The sequence below is a fragment of the Marmota monax genome, unplaced genomic scaffold, assembly GCF_021218885.2.
Source record: "Marmota monax isolate L192 unplaced genomic scaffold, Marmota_monax_Labrador192_F-V1.1 WCK01_AAM20220418_F8-fsc00200, whole genome shotgun sequence".
NCBI lineage: Eukaryota > Metazoa > Chordata > Mammalia > Rodentia > Sciuridae > Marmota > Marmota monax.
In genome coordinates, this window is record NW_026692549.1 from 492461 (window position 1) to 519498 (window position 27038).

The window sequence follows — 27038 nt, forward strand, 5'->3', positions numbered from 1 at the left end:
GTACTAATGCTGCCCGTGGAGACCAGGTCCTCTTGGGTTCTGGATCTACAACCATCCCCACATCAGCACCAATCACTGTATGATGTGTCACTTATAGATCTAACAGATGAAATAGGGTGTTTTTAGTTTACAGTTCTTTGCCATCATAACAAAGCCCATCATTTATTTGATGGCCATTTGAATCTACTCTTGCCTGAAATGTCTGTCCATGTACATAGGCTTCTTTTAAAATATTTCCTGACTATGTGAGCTCTGCATGTGCTAAGCTGTTGCTGTTGAATGAAGAGAAGCATGGACCCAAATGGCAGCATCAGCCAGTCCCTGCTGGGCGCAAGCTGCTGTCCTGGATGCCAGGGGCACAGCACCAGCACACCATCCAAAGTGGCACTTGGAAGGCACTGCTCTTGACACTGAGCTTGGCAGGCTGGAGGGGCCTGGCAGGGTGGTGGGCTGTATTATTGCAGGTCAGGCAAAAGGGCACTAGGGTATCCTCTGGGCAGTTACTGCCCACTGCATGGTGTATGAGCAGCCACAGAGAATGCTCACCTCAGAGTGCACAAGATGGCCAACAAGCCACAGCTCAGGGAATAGCTCTACAAATTGTCAAAACTCCAGCTTTGCTGGGTGCAGTGGCCACACCTATAATCCCAGCAGCTCAGGAGGCTTAGACAAGAGGATCACAAGTTTAAAGCCAGCCTCAGCAATGGTGAGGCACTAAGCAACTCAGTGAGACCCTGTCTGTAAATAAAATATAAAATAGGGCTGGGGATGTGGCTCAGTGATCAAGCGCCCCTGAGTTCACTCCCTGGTACTACTACTACTACTACTACTACTAATAATAATAATAATAATGACAAAGGCAATAGTGTGACAAAATGCTCAGGTAGAACATATGCTCAGAGCCAGAGGGAATCCCTGCAAGCTGTTTGGATGATGGGACACATGTGGTCATGGGTCTGGCTTTTTTCTAAGGGCTTAGTCATTACAGTTCAGTCAGCTTTGATGCTAGGCTTTGGCTGGAAAGTCACCTCTGTGCCCACTTCCTTGGAAACCCCTTCTATGTGGTTTTCAAAGAGGTGAGCCCCTGAGTCTGGTGCTGAGTGTTCTCGCAGCACTTGGGGCCTGACTGACTGTCCTCTGTCCACAGGTTCAGTCTGCCTACAGCCCTTCTGTCACCTGTACTGGGGCTGCACCCGCACTGGTTGCTTTGGCTGCCTTGCCCCTTTCTGTGGTAAGATCACCTCTTCAGCCCTGCGTGTGTTCTCTTGATGACCTCAGAGCAGGTGGTGGTGGTGTTTGTGGCCTGGTGTGTGCAGGGGCAGGGGTGGGCCCTGTCATTCACTAGGTACCCCCCTGCCTTCTCCTGCTAAACATGCTGGAAGTGTGGAATTCATGTTGGGTCACAGTCAAGCCACGTGGAGCAGTTAAGGAGATAATGAACTTCCAATGCAGGAGGGTTTATTTATGCATATAGAATTACCTCTCCTGAGAAAATAATCTTCCTCAGTGGTCCCGATTTTCTGACACCAAGCCGGGTGTTCACAAACTCAGATCTTATCATTTTAAGGAGGGAGGGTGATAGAAATAATTTTTCTGTATTATAATCTCATTTTATTATGGAATTTTTAGTTTTTGCATAATCTATAATGAAAAGAAGTTTGGTTATCCCATCAGGCAAACAATTCTTTGATGCAATGTTGTCTTTATAAAACAGATAATTCTGCTTCCCTTCCCCTGGCAGAGCTCAACCTGGGGGACAAGTGTCTGGATGGAGTGCTGAACAGCAATAACTACGAGTCAGACATCCTGAAGGTGCCTGTCACACACGCCTGGCTCAGTGCCAACAGGAGGCCTCCCCCTCACTTCTGTAGTTACTTTCAGTGAATCCTTGTAAATTTTCTGAATAGTGATCTGCTTAGCTCTGCCCCTCCTGTTGGTATATGTCTGTTTTTCCACATATTTCAAAAATAGGCATTTCCTTTTTGCCATAGTGTCATGAATCCATAGGAATTGGTTCCTGCAGTTCAGAGAGGGTTTCTGGGAAGTTCTGGCCCTCCTCTCTGACTTTGTTCCTTCCCATTTCACATGCTTAATATGAACCTGCGCTTCCTGCTGTGGACCTGGCTTCCCTCCTGCTTGCGTCCAGCACTATGGACGGCACAACAAGAGCAGGGCTTCCTGTTTGCCATGGACATTTGACAGGCATGGTCCTCTCAGCAGCTCTACACCTGCTTTTGGGTCTATTTGGGGAGTTTTTCTTTTATTTATTGTTTTAGTTTTCAGCGGACACAACATTTTTATTTTTTATTTGTATGTGGTGCTGAGGATTGAACCCAGCGCGCTGCACGCATGCCAGGCGAGTGCGCTACTGCTTGAGCCACATCCCCAGCCCTATATGGGGTGCTTTTCTGTAGGCTTCCATTAGAGGGGCCAGCTGCTCCATGTTTCCAGAGGGCAGACAGCAGATGCCAGGTTTTCATCCTGTCTTGTCATGGGACGTTGACAAGGTTGTTTCAGCTGTACCTGTGCTGTGAATGCCTTTGTAGGATTTTGAGAGACTCTGATGCCCCTTCCACCTGGGGTTCAAAGGCTAGCCCTCTCTGAGGCCCAAAGAGGCTCATACCAGGAGCCCTGTGGGCCAGGGCTGCCCATGGGCAGCTGTGCCATGGGTTCAGCCACCTCAGAGGCTTCTCATGAAGTGCTTTCTCTCTTGTTGTTTAGTGTTTCTGCCTCTAGACTAGTCTTTATTCTTATTGCCTTTTTTTCCTGCAGAATTACCTGGCAACCAGGGGTCTGACATGGAAAAACATGTTGACAGAGAGTCTTGTGGCTCTTCAGCGGGGAGTGTTTTTACTGTCTGGTGAGCTTTGTTTCATTCGCCTTGTTCCACTTGCCCTCTGTAGAATGGAAATGATTTCTAAGGCAGCCTTTGCCTCCTGCCCAGCAGTGAGCACCTGGCAGGTCACCCTGGTAGTACTACCTGTCTGCTTTCCTACGTTTATGACTTCAACCTCCACCCACCCCAGCAGAGACAGAAAGTCTTCATTTTTGAGTTTGAAAAGCACTGTGCTTATGCCTGCATGACATACTCCGGAACTGACTGCTCTGTAGGGATGGGAGGAGCATAGCTTGGGAGACTTCACTACTCACCTACACCAAGTCCTAGGATGGTTGTTCCCAGACCCTTGTTTGTCCTTTGGTGTGTGGATCCCTCAGTGGGGGCTGTTCCCTCCCCCCCCCCCAGGGTAGCACAGGTGCCTTGTAGCGTATGACTTTTGCTACCCAGGGAGGCCGAAGGAATATTAACAAGCAGGGTTTTTTTTCTGAGATATTAATTATTATGAGAGAAAGACTTGAGAGATTTGCTTAAAATTCCATCAAGGGATTGGGGATGTGGCTCAGTGGTAGAGCACTTGCCTAGCATGCATCAGGCCCTGGCATTGATCTCTAACACCACACACACACACACAAAAATATGCAGAGGTGGTATTTTTGTGACCACTCTTCTAGGCCCTTCCAAATACCTGTTTGTGGATGGCCTTCCAGATAACACCCTCCTGTGCTGTTTGTGTCTGGTTTTCCCTCAGCAATGTATCATGCACTCCTTTTGCCAAGAAAGGTCTGTACCCTGGTTTGCATGGGTGCATGTGGTGCTGGGAATCCAGCCTGGGCTTGTGCGTGCCAAGCAGGCACTCCACTGCTGAGCTGAAGACGCATCCCAGTCTCGACTTTCATTGTTGTGCAGCCTTCTAATGCCATAGTGTATTTAGCTAATTCATTAATAAAGGGTATTTCAGTTATTTCCAGTTCTTCACTATTTTAAACAATGCCACATTTGTTGAGCATGCAGTGTTGTAGATCCGAGAAGTCATCACCTTAGAGTAAGCGGGACTCTCAGGGCAGCAATGCACAGGTGGAGACTTTGTCACATGAGCACACTGTCCTTCCTGAGGCTATGTAGGCTCCCACTAGTGCCTCAGAGCATGAGGGTGAGCATCTCTCTGCCTGTCAATTCCACATGTCTCTCTAAGTCTTGTTAATGGGAGAAAGGTCAACAGTGACATGTCGTTGTTTCATTTGCCCATATTTAGTTATTATTGACAACTATAGCCAGTCTTTTTGCATTTGTGTGGCATGTGCTTACCTGTGATCTTGGCCTTTATTTATACTAGGTTTTTTTAAAAACATATTTTTTTTAGTTGTAGATGGACACAACACCTTTATTTTATTCATTTATTTTTATGTGGTGCTGAGGATCAAACCCAGTGCCTCACACATGCTAGGCAAGTGCTGTACCACTGAGCCACAACCCCAGCCCAATATACTAGGTTCTTTAAGGGTTTGTTTTGATGTGGATTTGTGGGATAGCTTTGTTAATTAAGTACATAGCATTGCTTTTTGTGTTTTAAATATATTGCCACTTGTAGTCATATCATGAGTATTTCACATTTGTTAGGTTTCCATTTTGATGTAGTCAGATTTACCTAGTATCCAATTTATTTTTTCTCTTTTTTTTCTTTCAACGTTGGAGATCCCACTCAGTCTCATGCACTCTAGGCAAGCGCTCTACCACTGAGCTATATCATGTTCCAAGTATGATCTCCAATATTGAAACAAAAAAAAAAGAGAAACATTAAGTTGGAACCTAGATTGGTTCTGATGTTCTTTTTCAGCTTCTGTGTCCCATTGTGTGAATCAGTGTCCTTAGCATTGCAGGAGTTTGAGGTGCAGCATCTGTTCTGTTGTTTGAAAAATGACATTGCCCGATAACCGTCTGTGTTCCCTGCAGATTACAGAATCACTGGGAACACTGTACTGTGTTACTGCTGTGGCCTGCGTAGTTTCCGGGAGCTGACCTATCAGTATCGGCAGAACATTCCTGCTTCTGAGTTACCAGGTAAAGAACTCCACAAACTCCAATTCTGTCCAGTCCAATTCAGGATTGGTGTCTGTCCTTAACAGGTGCTTGTTTGGGCTGTGTTCTTGTCAGAAGTCCACAGCAGAAGGGGGAAGAGCCACCCAGGCTGCGTGAGGCCATGTTTGCCTCCACCAGTCAAGACAGTGTGTGTTGCTAAAGGAGAGGTGCGTGGACACTTTGGATAGAGTGCTAGAGGACTCCATTTCCTGAATGTGTCTTTTTTACCAGTTTGATTTCCTTTCCTGAAATCCTGCACAGTCCTAAACTGGTGATGAAGAGTGACAGGGCCCTTTATGCTCAGTGGTGGTTTCCTTGGGTACCTATTTAAATGCAGCAGCTGAGTGGGGGTGTTGCCTGTAATGGCTGTGCACTGTCTTCTTTTCTAGTGGCTGTGGCATCCCGTCCTGATTGCTACTGGGGCCGTAACTGCCGCACTCAGGTGAAAGCCCACCATGCCATGTGAGTGAGACAGGGGTACCAGGCTTGGGGAGGTGACTACAGTGGTTCACCGTCTGCTAAAAAATATGCTAATTTTGGTGGGGCACAGTGTCATCCCTCTGTAATCCCATCTATGTGGAGGCTGAGGTAGGAGGATGGCAAGTTCAAGTTCAGCCTGGGCAACTTAGTGAGACCCTGTCTCAAAATAAAAAATAAAAAGAGCTGGGTAGGTATTTCTGTAGTAAGGCAACCCTGGATTTAATCCCCTTATTAAAAAAAAATTGGAGGGAGGTGTATATACATATGTAAATGTATATGCGTATACATACACAGACGCACTAATGTATGGGGCTGAGGTGTAGCTCAGTGGCATTCAGGGATGTAAATAAAGATTCCATTATTGGGGCTGGGGGTATAGCTCAGTTGGTAGAGTACTTGCCTCACATGCACAAGGCCCAGCAACACACACACACATACACAAAAGATTCCATTATTGCCTCTATGACCTTGGAAAAATCCCCAGAGTGCATGCATAGTATGTGTAAGGCCATGGGTTCCATTCCCATCACCACCAAAAAAATGTGTGTGTGTGTGTGTGTGTGTATGTGTGTATGTGTACAGTAACATTATGCTTATGTAAACTCACACAGCATGTAAAGTAGCATCTTCATGGAGAGATTCCACCTCTTTTGATACCTCATTTCCTGTTTTCTTTTTTTTGAGGGGGGATGGTGCTGGGGCTTGAACTCAGGACCTTGTGCCTGTGGAGCAATGCTCCACCCCTGAGCTACATCCCCAGCCCTCATATCCTGAAATTTCTATATGCAGATGTCCATTTGCTCTCTGTTTTCTTGGCTGGAGTCACCTCTGACAGCTTCCAGAGCACAGCAGACATGAGAGGTTTAGCACTGAGACAGTGGCTGTGGTCATGGAGAACATCTGTTGGAAGCCATAGGCCCACAGCGTAATGCTATGACAGCTGGTTGTCTTCCATACTGTACGTGGGTGTTTGTGATCACTGTAGCGGGGTCACCTCCACTGTGGTGTCTTCAGTGTGGTCTTTAAAGGTTATTCTCAGAATTTAGGACTAATCTCTCTGCCATCTCCTTAAACAACTGAGTGAGATGATCACTCTCAGTCAATTCCTTGGCCATTATATAATCCCCAAATAGGCATTTATGTTTCAAATTGAAGTAGTTGAGACAATGAGAGAGATGTGGACTTGGACAAAACAAATTCCATCAAGCAGTTATTTCTTGGGATAAAATCCTTGTGTTATATTTGAGCTTAAACAGCGTTGGAAGAGGCCATTTTTTCCCTAAAAAGGAGATTTCACTAGTAACCAACATTTCTTATGAAAGTAGGGATTCAGGTAACACAGACACATCCCATCTCCCTCCTCAATGTCTCTGCTCTTGCCCATGGCTTGTGGAGAGAGGAGGTGCCACCATCACCTGCATGGTCGCCTATCTCCACCCTGTCAGGAAACACACAGGGAGGGCTCAGGCTCTCTCTGAAAAGGCACAGCTCTTATGCTTTTCTCTAAGGAAATTACCCAAGATGTTTTCACCTCTATTTTAAAATTTAAAAAAAGAAAAAGGCTACTTTGGGGTTTCATTTCTTTGATGTTATTAAAAACATACTGCTGTGAGTCCAGAAACACACGCACTTACACAATTCTCATGTGGTTCCTCCAGTTTGTGGTTTCAAAGCCTTGTTAATTTGAACACTTCTCTGATGTTGTCTTGTGTGATGTGACCAAATTCTTTTTGCAGGAAATTCAATCACATCTGTGAACAAACCAGGTTCAAGAACTGAACATCAAGGGGACATACAGGCAGATTGGAGCACTGGAGGCAGGGACGCTGCAGTTAAGAATTCTGAACACCAACACATTAAGGGCATTTTTACAGTCCCCCTAAGCAATGCTGAGTCTCTGGTCAGTTCTGTTGTGTGACTTTTCCTTTTGTGGAGTTTATTCCCAGGCAGCCTCTGGCCACAGCCATCCTCCTGGTGAGTGGTAGGAGCAGCTGGCTGAGGCCTCCTGCCAGGTGCACAGCTGCCCCACCCATGGAGGTGGGGTAGTGCAGGTTTGCTCTTTTTGTACTGCTTATCCCATACTGCTTTTCCATAACTGCAGTTAAAATGGAAATCTCTTTTCAGGAAAAATTTCACAGGAAAAAGAGGAAGTTTAATCAGAAGCATTCTGCTTAAGAAAAGGGAGAGTAAGTTTACAGCCTACAGGATGTACAGAATACAACGCTGTTGAGGAAACCATACCTTTTATATATTTTTAATGGGTTTGGTGCTTATCTGATAAGATTTAAATATTACAAACTGTAGCACAAATAATATAATTTGCAAATTTACTAAAATCGGGGATAGTATGATATCTGAAAGAATGAGCATATGTTTCTATTTGTTAAAACAATCATCAAATGTCCACAACAGCTAACCCTGGACATGACTTTCAGGTTAGCAGCTCCTTTCTAAAGTGTGTGAGTTGCGTCCGCTATCCTCAATGCAGGGCTGGCAGGTCCTTTTGTGGAGGGAGGATGAGGTTGCCAGCCCTGTGAGATCCCCCTGCAGCTGGGTGGGTCTGGGGCCACTGCTTCCTGATCCCTTTCCTCCTCTGTTAGGTTTGCCATGTCATCTGGAATAATACTTGAAATTTTGGTTTTTGTTAAAAAAAAAAAAAAAAAAAGAAAAAGTTTTTTTATCTTTTGTCGAAATCACCTGTTAAGTTTGTTTGCAAACTGGTAACTTTTTTGCTTCTTCTCAGGAATACAATTTTCAACTGTTGTCTTGCTCTTGATACAGATTGAGAGGCAGCATTCTGTATTTGTGGGAGAAAGTTCTCTTTTTTGATTCTAATAAACAAGCTGTGTTTGTTTCTCCTCTCTGTGTGGGGTTCTGTGTGGGGCTGCCCTGTGTTCCCCATCTTGATGGAGATAGGCTCCATGAAGATTTGCTAGTTCTTACTGCTTATCCCATTTATTGCCTTCTGGTCCATCTGTGGCTCTACCAGCAGACTAACTGACCACTTGGAGTGAGCTCACTTCTGGAGTCACACAGGACCTGAGGTTGGGCCTAAGCATCAAGGAAAACAGCAGAGAGTCTCTTTACCCTTGCCAGCCCCAGGAGCCACAGCCTTTTGTCCAGTGTGGGTACTTTATTTTCAGCTGGGTAGGGAAACCTGCCATGGTCTGTGCTATAGAGATGGACCACACCTACTCCCAGGGATTAAGATGAAAATGCCAACCTTATAGAGGATGCAAAACAATTTTTTTTTAATGCTGCTGTGACTCAGACCCAAGGCAGTTGCACAGAAGGCAAGTGATTTACCACCAAGTTGCCCCTGAACCCTACAGCAAGCAGTTCTTCATGCCCAGGGTGAAGTGGGACCAGTACCTTTGCTCTGGTCTCACTGGACCAAGGTGGGAGCACTGAGCTTTACTCAGTCCACTAAAGAACTGGACACCCAGGGGCTGGGGTTGTAGCTCAGCGGTAGAGCGCTCACCTAGCACATGCAAAGCCCTGGGTTCGATCCTCAGCACCACATAGAAATAAATAAAATAAAGGTATTGTGTCCAACTACAACTAAAAATAAATAAGTAACTGGACATCTGGTCCACACTGAAGGGACTCCAGTAGACTTCTGGTGAGCATGTGACAGAACAAAGCTTGCATCCTGCTCTAACTTGAGGGACCCTCAGGCCAGCATGGTCATTTCCGTGGTGTGACCTGAGCTGTTTAGAGAGGCAGGTGGGCAGGGCTCATGCAGTGTTTATATGTTTTTCTGAATTTCTCTTAAAAGACCCATCCACCTTACACTAAAAATCACAAAATCTTCAATTGCATGGAGCCTTGCTGACCCTGGGGTGAATGTGCGGGTATCCTCACAGGCTTGCCTTGCAGGGGGGTGGCCATGTAGCCGCTGCAGATGCCCAATGCTTCTGTGTGGCTCTTCAGCCCAGTCTTGGAGCAGACTCAGAGCTAGGCCTCAGCTGTCCACTACCCTCCTGTGCTCCTGGTGCCAGTAAGGTCACCCCATTCTCCCAGTGACCCTGCCCAGTGCTAGGTGAGTGCTGCCTACCTCAGCTGCACACCCTCCAGTGTGCTATCCGGAGGGCCCTTCCTGGTCTGAAGGGTCTGAGCTTCAAGTCAGAGGAAGCAGGCCTCAGGGGCTGTGGGCCTGGAAGGGTTTCTGTTAGCTGGGGGACCCTGGTGACAGTCTATCCCTTGTTTTGGTCTGGCAACCCAGGAAGGGGTAACACTGCTCTTCTCAGTCTGTAGCTGGGCTCAGAAGAGACCCAGAATCTGGGTCTCCAGAAGCTTTGCAGTAGAAAACTAGACTCTCAGGAGAAAGAAAGCAAAAAGAGGAATTTGCTGAATTCAGAATGCCCAGAATAGATTTGATTTCAAGTGTGGCTTGATGGAGGAAACTGAACCTTGTCCCTAGAACCATCTTCTCCCTCTGCCCTCTCCACTTTGGCTCCACTTTGGCACGAACAGGAGTTGCTTTTCTCCCTGAGGTTGTCCTGGCTATAGAGAGGCTGGGTCTTGCTTTCCTGAGGACAAAGGCTCATGTGGGGGGCAAGGCCCAGTCCTGTGGGCAGCAGCATAGGTGAATCCAGGTGATTTGGCAGGGCCGCCTCCCAGGAGCCAGTGCCACCGAACACAGCCAGTGCTTTAGAAATCATATGAACTTAGAACTAAATCAGTTGTATTTAAGAAAGGTAATAAGCACTTGGCCTCACCACTTCCTAGTTGGGGGCTGGAATGTCTGCATATGACCAAAGGGTTTGTAGGAAGATGTGCAGCTCTGCAAGCTTTCTGAAGTAATCACTGAGTTGTATGCAGGGCACATTTTGTGGTATGTAAGCTATGTCAGATCAGGCGAGGCAGGCAGCGGCCAAAGGAGGCAGATTTAAAAGGGCCGCTGAACAAGGCTTTATTGAGATATCACTCCCGGGCGAACTCGATCAGACCCACAGAGTGGACAGGGGAAGGGTCTGAGGAGAAACTGCATGGAAGCTCAACCAAACTGGACTTTTATGGGGCTTACAGCAGGAAGGGAAGGGCTTGGGACAGGAAAAGGTGTTTTTAGGGTCCTTTGCCCCCTTGGAGTTGGTCAGGAGAATTGGCTGAACTCCAGGATTGGCCAGGGGGTCCTGCTGATTGACAGGCGTTAGTCAGGAGATCTGGCTGATTGACAGGCATTTCCTCCGGCATCTGATTGATGTTCTTCCACCCCCCCCCCCCCCCCCCCCCCCCCCCCCCCCCGCTGGCTGCTTTGTTCTAAGTTGCTACTAAGTCACCACCACCGACCTAACAAGCGATACCTTAATAATGCTGCAAAAAGTTTTCCTTAGGGCTGGGGATGTAACCCAGTGGTAGAGGCTTGTCTGGCATATGCAAGACTCTGGGTTCTGTCCCCAGCACTATCAAAAAAAAAAAATCAGTATTTTTTTCCATGTGGACATGGCTATCAATTTAACATAATTTGGTTAGGGTTAGAGTGTTTTCTTTTTTAGACTTAGTAATTGTCACATTTTATTTGCTGATTAAGACTTGCCCCAGTTCCCCATACATCTTACTTTACATAGTATAATATACCAGTCAGGAAGCTAACACTAATCTTTTTTTTTAATATTTGTTTTTTAGTTGTAGTTGGACACAATACATTTATTTTATTTATTTATTTTTATGTAGTGCTGAGGATCGAACCCAGGGCCTCACAAGTGCTAGGCGAGCACTCTACCGCTGAACCACAATCTTAGCCCCTGGATTAAGATCACATAGTCTTAAACGAGTTTATAGATCCATGCCGTTTAATGTCACATGCAGATCCATCGACACTATCACGAGATACACATTTCCATGCAAAGACTCTCCCCCACCCCCGCCCCTTGTTACTGCTTTTCTAACCCCATCATTACTAATCCCTGACAACCAGTGGTTTGTTTTCCATTTCTCTAACTTGTCACTCCCACAGTGAACGTATAAGTGGAACCCTCGTTCAGTACAGGCCTTGAGAGCTCTCCCTCGGTGGAATGCCCTTGGAATTCGTGGTGGTCTGTGCCATTCACCGCCCACCTGGCGGACACATTTGGTCGTTTATTTTTGGGGGCAGTTACAAATGATGGTGCTAGGAACAATTATGGGCAGGTTTCTGTGCGGGAACAAGCTTATTTCTCTGAGATAGGTGTCCAGGAATGTGGATGCTGGGCCATATAACTATAATTTGGAGGGGAGGTACTGGGCATGGAACCTTGGACCACTCTACCACTGAGCTACGCCCCCAGTCCTTTTATTTTTTATTTTGAATCAGAATCTCGCTAAGGTGCTCAGGCTGACCTAGAATTTGCCATCCTCCCGAGTCGCGGGGATCACAGACGTGTGCCACCGCGCCCAACCGTGTGTCTAATTTTTTTGAGAAATCGCCGAACCATATTCCAGAGCGGCGGCGCGACCTGTGCCTCCCGCCCGCCACCGACGTCTGCTTGCAGAAAGGCCGACCCTCGCCTCCCGCTTTCCGCTTTCGGGGGGAGCCCAGCGACCGCGGCAGGCACCCGGCCGGCCTTGGGTCTGGCAGGCGGTGACGCAAGCGTGCCACGCCCACCAGAGGCGGAACCCACGCAAGCCACGCCCGCCTACGACTGGGGAGGGGCGGGACGCCGCTATCCCTGACCACGCCACTTCCGCCGGAAGGTTAGTTGTCCGGCTTTCTGTCGGAGTTAGTCCTGCCAGTCTGGAAAAGAGGCAAAAGAGTCGCAGAACCTTAAAGTCTCTTTCCGAAGCCTGCCTCGGTCCTGTGCGGGTCAGCCCAACACCGCTCGGGCCCGAGTGCGGCTGCGAACAGAGAAAGACACTCTTTATTCCGGAACGGAGATCGCGCGCAGGCTGTTTCCGGGGGCTCGAGGCTGTCGCACCGCTGTGCCCCGCCCCTCGCGCGGCCACGTCTAGCCAAAGCTGCAGAGTCGGCGGTGCCGAGTGAGGGCCGCGGGCGGGGTTCGTAGGCGTGAGGGGCGAACGTCCCGGGCAGCATCGGAGCACTGGGGTGAGCGTCTGGGGCTGCGTCGGGGGAGCAAGAGGGCCGTGTCCGGGCAGCATGGGGGCGAGTGTCGGGGGCCTCGTAGGGGAAGCCTGGGGATGAGGGTCTGGGGGCACGTCGGGGGAGCTTGGAGGCGGGGGCCGGGGCGGCCACGAGAGGGGCCGGGGAGGCGCTGGTCAGCGGCGGCCCGCTCCAGTCAACCCTCTGTGTCCCGGCCTGGACACCTCCACTGGTCTCGGCATTGGCTCTATAAACATGGAGGCTCGCCCTACGCCTCTTGAATGCGATCTGCCCAGAAGACGTCTGCTGCTGCCGCTTGCTACTAGGCCAGCGTATTCAAAGTTTGGTCCTTTTACAGCTGATGACAAACGTGACGTGATGGCGGGTACTTCCTCGTTTGCCTCAGTCCTCCGCGGACTTTTTTGATTCTGATGCTCAGGTGTGCTTCACCATTTAGTGCCACGGTCCAGACAGAGAAGGACAAGGCGCTGTCCCCTAGCGTGAGCCAGACCAACAGCTCACTTCTTTGCACAATTGCTTATTAAGTGCCAGTGGAGTAACAAGCCTTGTTGCAGATGTTAGGATATAGTGGTGAGGTCTCTGCCCTTACCCTGCTCACCTTCTAGTGGAGGGACAGGAATATCTAATAGGGCCATTACCAAGAGGATTGGATGGTGGTTGGGTGGAGTGAGCCTTTGGCAGAGATGGTCTCAAGTCCAGACCTCCGTGTCAAGAAGCTACTGTGCAAAATTGTCAGCGAGGCATTTCAGGCAGAATGAATGAGAAATGTGGAGACACTATGGAGAACTAGTTCCGTGTGTCTGGGTGTAGAATGTGGCTGAAACGTATGAAAAAGGAGGAAGGTAGTAAGAGTAAGGGTGTAGAAGTAGGCAGGAGCCACATGGAATGTGGCTTCACAGTTTATGGTGAGAGTTTTGTGTTTTATTGTTAATAGGACATTGTAAACCATTTACAGGTGCCTCATGGCCATTGCCTTTATGACCCTTTAGCTTTCAGTTACAATAAACTTTGAGTGGCAAGAAAAGGAAATGAAAATCATATTAACTCTAAAGTGGCTTAGTGGTAGAGCATTTGTCTAGCATGTTCAAGGCCTTGGGCTTGATCCCCAGCACCACAACAAAACAGATAAACAAAAATAGCTGTTTTTCTCCAGTTGCTTTAGGAAATTGTATTCTTTTTCAAGTGAGAATATCTTTCGTTGTCTTTTACTGTCAGTTCTGACAAACAGTAGTTGAAGGGAAAATGAGGCTAATCATTGCACCTGTTTATTAAGGGCATGAGACAGATACTACCTGATTTTTATTTGGCAAAGTTTTGTATTCATTTCTCTTTTATTGATGAAGAAACAGGCTAAGAGTAGTTCAGAAATCCATCCAAGGAGTTGGGATTTGAGGCATACGTGTCCAGTTTGTAAGTCTGTCCTTACATCCCCATTGTAGAGTGACCTGGTTTTTGGTTTTCATTTGCATATATCCTGTTTGTATTTGGCTACTAGTGTGGCCTCAGCCACATTATCTTCTTCAAAAAATTCTGTTTTGTCTTTGGCAATGTTCTGTTTCTAATTCCTGATAGGAACAATCTCAATATGGAGGTTGGAGCTGTTGATGAGTGTATACTGAGTTCATGGACTCTGCTGAACAGGGGAACTGGAAGTTCTGTAGGTGTCTGAATTGATGATTTCCCAGTATGAAGTCCTTTGGCTTTAGGCAGGAGTGAACCTGAGTTTTGTGTACCTTCTAAAGTTCTTGGTGCAGCTTTGCTCAGTCTGCTGTCTAGGAAACTAGGAATGCAAGTGGTCAAAATGATACTATGGTGAGTCTGGCCTCTTTTTAATTAAAAAAAAAAATCATGAAGTGGAGTGCACATTACTAATAACAGCTTCCATGTGACACATCCTTGGCTGTCTAATCCTCCAAGTTGCCCAGAGATTTGCCTTGACCAGCAGTCTGAAGTACTGGGGACCTGAATGACTGCGTCATGCTAACTAGAATTCAAGGGAGACTAATGCTGGACAAAGAGTGCAGTTTATTGCCCTTCAGGGAGAAGGACACTGCCCCAGGTTCTGCACTAGGCACAATCAGGAAATTCTGTCTGCTTGGCTGCTGAAGGAGTTGAGTGTGAGCATGGGCCATCTTCACAAGTTTCCAGAGTAAGTCTCAGTCTTGGGTTCTGTGCTCTGGAGGGCCATAGCATCCCAGAATCTAAAGGTGTCTTTCTCAGCAAGAAGTCAAAGAAGGGGAGTTGAGGGTGGAATATGTAATGGCTGTGGGCCCAAGCTGTTGTTGCCATGTTTGTTATTACTAATGGAACTTGAGCATCCTTTGCTGGTGTTCTTCCTGGACAATGTTAGATGAGGGTACTGTAATTACTTGCTCTAAGGCACATTTTCTTTGGGACTCCTGGCTGCCCTCTTTTGCATATTCATCTTTGTAGATAAGTATGGTCTCCTGAGTCCTGCTCCCCTGCTCCTCACGGGGCTTCTCTGGACTGTGCCCCTTGTGTGCTGCTTTTCAGTTTGTAATTCCAGGAGCCATTCTCTGACCCTCATTGGAACTGGAGTTCCCAGGTATTTTCAGTATGAATAGGTAAGAGCTTTTCTGTATTTGAAAAGACAGTGTTGATACTCAGGCATTCAGATATTTTGTCACTTTGTTTTGGAACCATTAGCTTAGCTGCAGGGTGGAACTTGGCAGAGCCAAAGGTTAAGTCAGAGAGGTGTGCTGAGCACTTCTGTGAATGGGGAGTGTATGCAGTAGTGGGGAGGCTGACTTGGAGTGATGGAGTCTGCTTCTAGGGATCTTAGGGATCTTGGAGTAGATGGAACATGCTGCAGTGTGAGTGCTGTAGTGGGGCCAGGGGAAGTGTGGTGATAGCAGGAAGAGTGGGTGAGACAGAGGGACTGGCTTCTGCAGCCACACTTTTCATCTGACGTGCAGTGCATGTGGGAACTGTGGGAACATACAGTGATTTGGACATTAGCATCCCCACACAGGGCAGAGGTAAAGACATTTCAAAGCTAAACTTTTGCTAAGAAATTTTGCAAAAGGAACATATCTGCATTGTACTGGTATTCAGTGGTACAGTGGATTTTCCATTTCACAATATTTATTCAGGTATATCTGTGTATCATTCATCTGTACTTTAAGTGGCAAACTGAGAGGAAGGGGTCACCTGGGGCATTGTTTGATAAAGTGCCTCACTTGCTTTGGGGTGTCTTCACTGTGTGGGGTCCTGGCTTAGCTGACTCACACCAGCTGCATCTGGGATTGTAGCTGTGGATCAGGCTTAGTGGGTGCTCAGTGGTTTTCCATGTTCCATACAAGAACCTATAAAGTGGCGATGTTCAGAGAGGTCTGTGGGATGTATGTGGACAGGCTCCAGGGGTCTGTTCACCCCCCACCCAGCTTGTGACCAGGCTCCAGGAGTCTCTTCACCCCCCACCCAGCTCAGAAGTCTCCAGTGGTGAACGGTGTCTCTGATGGCACAGACCAGAGGGAGGTGAGAACTCACTGCACACGGGATCATGTTTTGGCCAACCTCATTGACTCCCTTCATTTTTGTGACTCAGACAAGCTTTTGGTCTGACATGTAGATGTTACGTGTGCTGGGCCCTGTCAGTGAGGCAAACTCCCAGAGCCTGTTCTTTACAGTACTTTTGATTAGCTGCACTGGATTTGTAGTTCCTGTTGCTTTCACAGGTTCTTATCGGTAGTGCCTTCTAGTTACAAGCCCCTCAGCTGGTTTCTCATTAATGTTCTGTTTGTTTATGTTGTCGATGGACCTTTATTTTATTTATTTATATGTGGTGTTGAGAATCGAACCCAGTGCCTCATACATGCTAGGCAAGCGCTTTATCACTGAGTCACAACCCCAGCCCTCTATTCATGTTCTGAACAGCACTGTTATTAATTCATTGTCTCTAGCCCATAGGGTGCAGAGAGGAATAACTGGTCATTAGTTATGAGCACTAGGTCTGCACAGATGGCACTTCAGTACCTAAGCCATGGGTCATGTAAATAGGTGGGTTCTGCCCACCGCCAGGGGTGACTTCTTTCACAGGTGAATAGTGATGGAAGATGGGTGGAGTCAGATGCGCCTGCAGTATAGGCTTATTTTGTGTCAGCCTTTTTTTTTTTTTTAGAACGACCTACTTGGGATTCTTACCTGTAATTTCTATATGGCATTTGTAAGGTAGGAATGAAGGTTATATAAGTTTTTCTTATCTACAAAACACGTTAAACACATTAAACAAAACATAGAATAATATGAATTTTTTTTCCTTAGTGATACTAGGTATTGAACCCAAGAGCACTCTACCACTGAGCCACACCCCCAGTCTTTCTTATTTTTTATTTTGAGACAGGATCTTGCTAAGTTGCTGAGGCCTAGAACTTGGGATCCTCCTATCTCAACTTTCTGGGTAGCTGGGTTCATAGGCATGCGCCACCATACCCAGCATAAAACTTATTTTAAAGGAAATAAATGCCAGCATTTCTACAGAATTCTACATATACTGTATACATTTCTACAGAATTCTACATATACTTTATACATTTCTACATATACTTTATCTGTTGATAAGAAAGAATTAATCATAGTATCAGTACGCTTCAGAGTTGATAAACTTAGGGTTAAGTTTTGCCCTTAAATTAAGCTTAGGAGGACAGATCAAAAGCCTAAGTTTGTGATCTTGGAAGTTCCCCCAGAACTCTCTTCGGCCAGCCCTGCAGAGACAGGAGGTGCCTTCAGGAAAGAGTTTAGGTGTGACTGAGTTAGCATTTTGTCCTCAAAACCCAGGAATTCTAGGGGCTGAAGAATTGCTTATTGAATGAGTCAGTCTCTACTTATTGGCAGTACAAATGCAAAGTGGGAATCAAATGTTAATTTTGTAATTTTTACTTGAAATCTGTCAAATGAATTTTCATAATATATTTTCTTTTTTCTTCCTATCAGGTATCATGATACTGGTTGGTTTGACTTCAAGCCATTTATGAGACTTCAAATCACCCCCAAAATGGGAAACAGAGTGAGGTCTTTCCCAGGAACTCTGGGCTGTTGCTGATGGTAGAAACCGAATGCACCTCAGGGTCACTTGTAGCCCTCAGTGTCAGCTCAGCTTCGGCCGTCCTGAACATGGACAATATGTTGGCCAAGCAGGACAGGCTCCTGGAGGACAATGCCAACAGTGGCACCTCAGCTTGCCCCGAGGCCCTCCTGCAGCCCCTGGACTTGCTGGCACCACCTGACCAGCTGGACAAAGCTCAGTGTAAGTGGCTTACCCCCATGGCTGGTGCTGTGCCTGTGAGCATAGTGTGGCCAGCTTGTGTTTGGAGAAGGATGCAAACATTTATTCATCCAGAGTGTGTGTAAGTAATCCAACAAGTGCTATTTTCAGTTGGCATTAACTTTAAATGAAGCACTGTTTGTATTCAACCACCTGGTTGTGCACCTTTTGACCCTAGTGGCTTCTGTGCGTCTTCACTGATATGTTATTGTTCCATACCTGGAATTCTGCTGTTTTGGTTGATTGATCATTGAAGGTCTCTCTCTTTTTTTCATTTCCTTTCCTCCCTCTCTCCCTTCCCACTCGCCCCTCTTGGGGTTGGCAAACTTCTGAGGAAGGAGGGCACTCTACCTCTGTGTCACATCCCCAGCCCTTTTTACTTTTTATTTTGACACAGGGTATTGCTAAGTTGCTTAGGGCCTCATTCAGTTGCTGAGGCTGCTCTCGAACTTGCAATACTCCTGCCTCAGTGTCTTGAGCCACTGGGATTATAGGTGTGTACCACCATGCCTGACTGGTTGCTAAAATTTTAATAGCTAGAATCCAGAAATGGTTGAGCAGGGATCTAAGGATTCTTGCATCGCATTTTTACATTAGCTGCTACATGAGAAGTAAAAGGTGAATTATGTGCTTTGTTTCCATGTCCCTTCAGTCAGAGGCTGTTGATGCAGTATATACCTTTAAAATTCTAGATTTTTACCATGTAAATACATGTAACTTACTAGCAAAAATTGTGTTCTAAGATGGTTCCGTTGATTATTGTTACCTAAGTGCCAGGTGAGGCAGGTAATGGCATTCATACTGAGACAGTGGCTTCTGAGTTGGACAGATGTGGAAACAGCTCTTAGGTCTGCTGCTTATGTAGATTCATGGTACCCATACCACAGGGGCTTGTGAGCATTAGAGGGTGCACAGCATGCCAAGGGGGCTGGAGTGTGGCTTGGTGGTAGAGTGCTTGTCTAGCCTGAGTAAAGCCCTGGGATCCATCCCCATACTTGATGAGCAACCAGTAAATGGTTATGTCTATTTTTGTTGTCTTCATCCTTAATGTTTATCCATAATTTGTCTTGTGTTTGGAAACAATTAAGTCATAATATTTTTTAATTTTATTTTTTAATAAAGTCTTAGCATTTAATAGACTTGTAATAAAGTCTTAGTATTTATTGGGCCTTTTACTTTTAGACTTTTTAAAAAGTACAGTGTGATGCGTAAAACTTAATTTGTTATCTAAACAGAAAGTTTAGAGACTCACTCATCATAAAGTGGTATTAACCCAAGTAACATGAGTGTGAAATGTGGACCCCAGTGGAACTGGTGTGGGGTGTACAACAGACAGTTCTGTGGGGTGTTGGCAGGTCACTGCTTTACTCCTGTTCTGAGATCCCCATGTGTCCTCTGGAGACAAAGCTGTGAGTGCTGTGTCAACAGAGACTGACATCTGCAAGTGACAGGCTCCGACTGGCTGACTAGAGCTAGGCATCTCCTGGGTGCATTACTGTGCAGCTCATGGGGCCCAGTAGTGGTTAAGGAGAGGTTGGGGCCTCTGGGTGGGCCTCCTTCCTCCTTCTCCTCAGCTGACAAGCTCACAGGTAGGCTTTCACCCAACAGGTGGTCATCAAGCATAGAGCATTTCTTTGCAGAATTGCTCCCATCAGCTTATCTACCTCTTTGCCTTAGATTTCTCATTTTTGAGGATAACATGTGCTTTGAATTGACTTTGGAACCAGCCCTTGAAAATGTGAGCAAGGACACTGCCAGTTAGAATAATTCTCAGCTTTATTTCAAGCTTTTGTTTCTTTTCCTATTTTTGAAAACAGATTCTTAGGAGATTTCTCATTGTTCTTGTTTACATGGAAAGGAATTGCCTTAAATTCTGTAGCCAAGGTGTGAAGGGTGAGGTTACTTACAGGGGAGGCTGTAATGGAAGCCCATTGTGTTGCTTGCCCCAGGAAGGAGGCATGGGCTGTCTCTTCTCACAGGGCTCAGTTGTAACACATGGAGTTGCTCCTGCTCCTACATAGCTGCCTGTCTGAAATGAGCTGATCTTGCTGCCTATCTGAAATAACCACCATGGTGGTCCAACATGTTCTCTCTTTTCAGGTACCAGCATTGAGGCTGGCAAAACTTCTGAGGAAGGAGGAAGCCTTGATGGGCCTGGCCAAGAGACCCTCTGTCAGAATGGGCCTGCACCACAGTTCCCAGACCCTCTGCTGCCTCTCACCTCCACGACAAGCCCAGTGGGTCCTGATGCCTCTTCAGGTGTGGCTGGTTTCCATGACAACCTAAGGAAGTCTCAGGGAACTAGTGCTGAGGGCAGTGTTAGAAAAGAAGCTTTGCAATCTCTCAGACTCAGTCTTCCCATGCAAGAAACGCAACTGTGTAAGCATCCGCTCCTGCCGGGCCCTTCCCCACCCTCCAGAGCGGTGCCTGACTGCTCCTTTGTGGGCAGCGTGCCCTGCCCTATGCCATCTTATTACTGGGGGGCGGGGTGGTGTATTTAATGAATAGCTTCATTTTAAAGACTGAAAATACTGGTAGGTGTTGGAACTTCTCTGCTATTTGGTATTAGTGGTGTTTCTAGAGTCCCTGTCAGTCAGCCCAACTCTTGTGTCCTTTATCACCCATGTGGCCAACAAGCAGATAGGGGGATCAGTCCTGAGATAGTTCTAATTATACTTGAAAGTGTTCTTTTATGCCTTTTTTGTTTGTTTATTTGTTTGTGTTTGATACTGGTTATGGAACTCAGCCTTGGGCATGGTAAGCAAATGCTCTACCACTGAGCTACAGACCCAGCCCTTTTCATTTTTTATTTTGAGACAGGGTCTCACTACATTGCCCAAGCTGGCCTGGAACTTGCCATCCTCCTGCCTCAGTCTCCCGAGCAGCTGGGGACAAGGTTGTGGCCACCGCACCTAGCTTTTTTTGCATTATTTCCATCAGTATTTACTTTCTGATGGTCTCTGGCATTTCAAAGTTGATCAAGTTCTGCACTGGCAACCTTTGAACCCTAGAAACCTCAAGACCTTTTCCTTAGCTTTGCATTTTGTGTGTACACATACATCAAATTTTACATGATGAGATTGTGTCCTCAGCTCCCTCATTGTCTTGCACCCCAGGCAAGCCATATTTTCACAAGGTTCTTGCGGGCCTCTATAAACATGCTCAGGGCTTGGCTGTTGTGTGTGGTATTGGGAGTGAGTGCTGATCCTGTGTTGCAGTTTTCCCACTGGGCTGTATTACATGGCATAGTTCCCTACCACCTGGAATCTCTTGGCCCCAGCACGACCAGGTCAGCCCCTGGCCCCTACTGCCTGCAGTCTTCCTGTCCATGGCAACAGTAAGCATTGCTGTGGCCAGCTTCCTGGCACACGTGTTTTTGGGGCTTTGACTCTCTGCTCTGTGGGCCATGCCTATGATTGGTGCTGTCCCACCTGGTCAGATGCCAGGCACTAGGGACCTGTGTCGACACCTTTTCCCACATGCCTTCACCATGTGGACACTGTTTTTCTGCTTTTTGTATGTTTGTTTTTGAGACAAAGTCTATACAGTGCCCAGTCTGGCCTCAAACTCCTGGGCTCAAGCAATTCCCCCCATGTCAGCCTTCCAGGTAGCTGGGACTGCAGGTGTGCTCTGTCCACATGTGGGTGTGCATGGTGAGTGATCCGCTTTCCTCGCCACAGTCTGAGCATCTTGCTCTGCTGGCTACCCTGGGCAGTCTTTCTTGTGTGTTGTCTCTTCACATCTTGGCCTTTGTCTTCCCAAGTGTTGTGCTTTTTAAGGTTTCTGAAAATGGGCTACCAACATTTAAGTCAAGCAATGTCATAAATGCTGCATTCCTGATCCTACAGATTTTGTGCTCTGGTCTCAGGTGCCCACACGGCAGCACCTGCCCAGTCTGCACTACCCTGTTGTGGGGCAGTCTCCCACCATCACCCTGACCTGAAGCTCTGTCTGGGTAGTTTGTCATCTAGCTCTGGTGTTGTTTAATTTACAGCCGTCCCATTTTGCTGATTGATGGCAACTTCTTGGTGGCCAGGGGCCTTAAGTGTGCCACTCAGATAAACTGGCCATCTGGGCCACACAGCCTTGCGAAATGTACTGGAGATCTGTTTGGTGATCAGATCACTAACAACAGTGGTCAGCTTCTGGTGACCTTAGCACTGCCTCGGTTTTAGGGATTTTTAAAAAAAATATTGCTTCCTTAGAATCCAACCATGTCTGAAGAGGGTATAAAAAGTTGTTAAAATACTGCATTTATCTACTTTGGTCAACAGCTGGACCGTCTGGTGGAATTCCACCTGCAGGGCTGCGATGTTAAAGAAGACTAAAGCTCAGGCCCAGTCCTGGGGAGAGCAGCCCCAGGTTTGAAGCTGTAATACCTTTGCACTTTTCATTCAACCTTTTAACTACTCAAAGTAGGATGTTTGGGTTTTAATAGTTTGAATTTTGTTTTGGGGTAGAAAGTTATTTCCCATTCTGTCCTTGAGCACAACCTCTGGATTGGAGTCTGTCAGGAAGTGAGTTGGCCAGCCCACCTCTGCTGTAGATTCTCCTGGGTATGCACTGGCAGTGCCCTGGAACCAGACTGCTCAGTCCTTTCTGTCCTTCAGGGAATAGTGCATGGGTCCTGCTGGCTTATTTAATTTTGCAAAGACCTATAAGATGGCTCGTTTCTGTAGGAAATGAAACAAGCTATGGATCAGTCATATCTCCAGGTGAGTGCATGGGGGAAAGTGTCCTATGTCATGATCCCATGGTGGCTCCTTGTATTGGTTGTCCCTGAGTATAGCCCCATCGTGGCTGCATTTGGGTCATGTTCCACCCACAACATCCCCAGGGGGTGAGCACCTTTAGCAGCTCCAGAGCAGAGTCCTGGCCCACACCAGCAGAGTGTCTTGAGCCTGTGCACACCCAGCTCTGGAGCCAGCTTTAAGTTCACCCCTTTATGTTACTAGAAGGCACTTGTCTCCTGTCTCTGGTTTTGCCAGGCAGATGCCTGTCTTGAGGAGCAGCAGTGACCAGCTCTTTGGTGTGTCTCCTACAAGATGGACCCTCTCTGTGGTCAGTGGGCCAAAACTTGTAGTTTTCTCTCAGTCTAGAAATTAGATGGCTGTGCATTTTTTAGGAGTTAAAATATTGGCAATTAAACGCAAAACAGCCACATTCTGGTTGCCAACTTGTTCTCTGTGCCCTGCTCCCTTATGTGCCTCTTAATGGACATTTCCCCTGAAGGCTCCACGATGTCGTCACTGCCACTGGAGGAGGAGGAGCAGGTCCGACTTCAGGCCCGGAAGCAGCTGGAAGAGCAGCTCAGACAATACCGAGTAAAGCGCCAGCAGGAGAGGGTGAGTCTCCTCCTGAGCCTGCTCAGAAAAGCTCTGCACGTAGCTCGGCATGGCAGTGCACGCCTGTCATCCCAGCAACTCTGGAGGCCGAGGCAGGAGGATCGCAAGTTTGAGGCCAGCCTCAGCAATTTAGCACGGCCATAAGCAACTTAGCAAGACCCTGTCTCAAAAAATAAAAGGGGCTAGGGATGTGGCTCGGTGGCTAAGTGCCCCTGGGTAAATCCCTGGTACAAAAAAAAAAAAAAAAAAAGCTCTGTGTGTGTCGGGTGTGCACACCTGTTAATCCCAGTGACTCAGGAAACTGAGGCAGGAGAATTGCAAGTTCAAGGCTAGCCTGGGCAACTTGGTGAGACTGTATAAAAATGAAAAACTAAAAAGATCTTTGGATGTGGCTCAATGTATAGCACTCCTGGGTTTAGTCCCTGGTACCAAAAAAAAAAAGAAGGAAAGCAAGCTGGCCCATGCTGTGTGAGGTGAGCTGTCAGCGCTGGCTCCGGCATGCAGATGGGTGGGGCTCTCATAGCTGCCGCTGTGCATGCATCCCCTTGGGAGACTCCAGCAGGGTCAGGTCAGGCCCATCTGGTCCTGCTGCCTTTGGAAGGAGTGCATTTTATTCCTGCATCTGAAAACCAGAGAAGCTGAGCTTGTACCTTTGCTCTCAGACCTGAGCCACCAGGCGTAGGTCTCCATTTACTTCATGAGTGACAATCCCAGTGAACTCTACTGCTGTACATGGTTGTGCCTTCTGCAGGCCAGGCACAGAGCTTCTGCTAGGATCACCTAAAGCGGTCTCCTGAAGCCCGTCACTTGGCTCTAGGCAAGGTTCTATGAGTGCCCCATTTTTAGTTCTTCCAACTTTTTTGTGGGGTTAAAAATTTTAAAATGAAGTTATTTAAGATTTAAAGTAAACTAAGTTAAAAATTCATTCAGTGAGATTTTGTAAAAACAGTCTCCATCGGGTTAGCATTGTTCTCCTAGAAGAAAGTGCTGTTTTCAAGGTGCTTCTGCTCTGCAGGGGATGGGAGCTCTGCATAGCCAGGCCTGTCTCTAGGGTGCTCTACCAGGAGCAGTCACAGTGCAGGACAGCGTCAGTGACTGCTACAAGCTGGTGTTGTGTTAGTTCCCTGTTGCACCATGGGCCGGTGAAGAGGTGACTTTCAGGAGGAGAAACAGACTGAGTTAAGGACCTTGCTGGAAGTCACTCAGCAGTGACGCAGAACTCCTGTGAGGTGTGCCTCCCTGAGCCTGTATGGAAGTTCCAGACCTGCCTGAATCTTCTGGCATTAATTGATGAATGTGTCAGTAGTAGTGTAACACTCCAAATGTGAAAGTTTAGGACTAGTCCTCATCTTAAAAAATTAGGTATCTCAAATAACAGCTAAAAAAGTTGCATATAATCATGTAACAGGGGAGTGCTTCCTTAGTCCTGGACCTTGAGACTAGCTCACCATGTCAGGTCTGACATCAAGTCCCCACTCCCAATCTCCCACTTGCTCAAGGAGGGCAGATTGGAAGAGGCCATACTTCCTGCCTCAGCCCCTCTCATTCAGTCATCCCCACATCCTGGTGTGGGAGCCAGAGTCAGGGTAATTTGGTGCTCTGAGTTAGCAGCCCCACTATCCCCACCGGATCGAGGCCACATGAGCATGGTGCTGTGCTTCCTGCTAGTTCATAGAGTAAGAGGTTCCCTTTGAGACTGAGGTTAATTCAGAGTGTGAAGTCACAGTAATGGGTCCCCGTGAAGACTTCTAGGGTCGTGTCAGCTGGAGTTGAGAGCGCCGAGTGAGCGAGCAGCAAGGGACTGGACCAGGAGTGTAGACTGTGCAGCCTGAGCAGTGCCTCAGGAGTCCTGCCAGGTGTGGTGTGGCCAGGGCACGCTGCCAGGTCTGCAGGACCCGGGCCTGCATGCTCTCATCTACACAGACAGCTGAGAGCGACCCATGTAAAGTCTGCCAGCATTTAATCAGTTTCTAGATTTGGACTGTAGTGTTTTATATCTTGGTGTATCTTGGTTGGTAAATCTTTTTTCTGGAGGGGGGCTACTGGGGATTGAACTCGGGCACTCGACCGCTGAGCCGCATCCCCAGCCCTATTTTGTCTTTTATTTAGAGACAGGGTCTCACTGAGTTGCTTAGCACCTCACCATTGCTGAGGCTGGCTTTGAACTCTGGATCCTCCTGCCTCCGCCTCCCAAGCCACTGGAATTATAGGTGAGAGCCATTGTGCCTGGCTTGGTTGGTAAATCCTTGACTATAAAATTATGGTAAAAGCTTTGGTGTATTTGTTGTTTTGATATTTATTGCCCTCCATGTAAGCTTAACTAGTTTACGCTCTGGTTTGCAGTATGTAAGATTTGTCAGTTTTCTTACCCTTGGCAGCTTTGGAAACAAAAGTTGAATGTTGAATTTTTCTCTCCTCGTGGTTCCTAATGCTGTCATCCTGTGTATGGGCTTTCGGTTCTTTTCATGGGTGTCTTTACTGTGTAGCTGCTGTGTATGCCAGGAAATGATCACTTCTTGGTGTATGTTGAAAGGATTTTTCCCTAGCTTCCATATCTTTTGACTTCTAGCAACTTTTTTTTAAGGTTATCTTTGAGTAAGCATGATGATGAAGTTCTTTTTTTTTTTTTTTAATCAAGTTTTTTTTTTAGTTGTCAGTGTACCTTTATTGTATTTACGTGTAGTGCTGAGAATTGAACACAGCGCCTCACACATGCTAGGCAAGCGCTCTACCACTGAGCCCCAACCCCAGCCCAATATATATATATATATTTTTTTTAATTTGACTGAAAAGCCATTTTAAATATTCATTGTCAAAATCTGTCTGTTCTTATTTCTTTTGAGGTCTGTGTCATATTTCTAGAAGCTCTCCCTACTGGGAGAATATAAATACATTTTATATTCCAATGCTTTCTTCTTATACTTTTAAAATGTTCTTTTTTGCAGTACTGGGGATCAAACCCATGCCTCACCCATGCTAGACAAGTGCTCTGTCACTGAGGCACATCTCAGCCCAAGAATATGTTCTCAGTATTTGAATCTAACCCATCTGGGGTCTCTGGGCATAGAGGAAGAGGACAGAATTGGGACGCCTCGGGTATAGCCAGTCGGTCACACGCGCCAGCTGCTGCCCTGCACGTCACACCTGTCAGGCTGGTGCTGGGCCTCCACCCTGTCTCACTGGCCTGTCTGCTGCTGTCGAGTTCTGTGGCCCCATGGCCCTTGTCCACATCTGTACATTGCCCACCCCTGCCCTTCTTGTTCTTGTCCAACTGCATCCCAGTATCCCAGGCTCTTCCTGCAGAGTAACAGGGTTGGACATTTCTCTGTGGGAGGAAGTCAGGTCAACATGGCAGGAACACTTCATGTCTCACTCAGGGCCAATTGAAACTTCTGGCAATACAGTAATACTAGAAGTGAAGGGGACATTGACATAGGAGAAGCCCTGCTGGTGTTTGCAGATGTCAGTGACTGTGATGACTTCTTAGAAAACATGAGAGTCAACTGAAAACAATTGTTTGATCATATTTGGGTTTAGAAATTGTCTGTGTGTTAATACAAATATAAAAATCAGCAGTTACTCTGCCATAATCAGTTATAAAAACCAGTGGGAAAAATAATAGAAATGACGAAAGAGAATTAAAGAAAAATGATAATGAGAATTAAAGAAAAGTACGATGTATAACACAAATGATAAACATGAATCAGAGGGTTCAGGATCTAGATGAGAACTCCACATGACTTCTGTGTTGAAGGACATGTCAGATGTGAATCCAGGGGATAGCTCTAATTCAACAGGACTTTAGGTGTGTGTTTGGGAGGGTGTTGGGGGTTGAACCCAGGGTGCATGTCGTAAAAATGTACACAGCCTTTTTTAATTGCCCAGGCTATGCTCCTCCTGCCTCAGCCTCCGGAGTTGCTGGGATTACAGGTGTGTGTCACCCTGCCCAGCTAGGACTAATTTTTTCTTAACCTT

The 27038-nt window shown here is 46.9% G+C and overlaps 2 protein-coding genes across 9 annotated transcripts in view; both read left to right on the plus strand.

The window, feature by feature from the left end:
* Chfr (checkpoint with forkhead and ring finger domains) overlaps positions 1 to 8249 on the plus strand; it is a 45971-nt gene extending 37722 nt beyond the window's left edge. For all 6 annotated transcript variants that reach the window (XM_046445882.2, XM_046445883.2, XM_058579740.1 and 3 more), the window contains 6 exons: positions 1148 to 1231; positions 1742 to 1812; positions 2773 to 2860; positions 4790 to 4897; positions 5305 to 5377; positions 7132 to 8249. In XM_046445882.2, coding sequence (XP_046301838.1) covers positions 1148 to 1231; positions 1742 to 1812; positions 2773 to 2860; positions 4790 to 4897; positions 5305 to 5377; positions 7132 to 7174 — 467 coding nt within the window. In that variant the 3' untranslated portion in view covers positions 7175 to 8249. The remainder of the gene's footprint in view (positions 1 to 1147; positions 1232 to 1741; positions 1813 to 2772; positions 2861 to 4789; positions 4898 to 5304; positions 5378 to 7131) is intronic.
* A 3831-nt stretch (positions 8250 to 12080) lies between these two features.
* The window catches only part of Golga3 (golgin A3), a 45473-nt gene continuing 30515 nt past the window's right edge, over positions 12081 to 27038 (plus strand). Inside the window, exons 1-4 of one of the 3 annotated variants that reach the window (XM_046445898.2) lie at positions 12081 to 12419; positions 17388 to 17700; positions 19819 to 20097; positions 22951 to 23063. In XM_046445898.2, coding sequence (XP_046301854.1) covers positions 17496 to 17700; positions 19819 to 20097; positions 22951 to 23063 — 597 coding nt within the window. In that variant the 5' untranslated portion in view covers positions 12081 to 12419; positions 17388 to 17495. Of the gene's footprint in view, positions 12420 to 16597; positions 16626 to 17387; positions 17701 to 19818; positions 20098 to 22950; positions 23064 to 27038 lie in introns of those variants that run through there. The other 2 variants (XM_046445900.1, XM_058579742.1) reach the window with 2 other exon arrangements.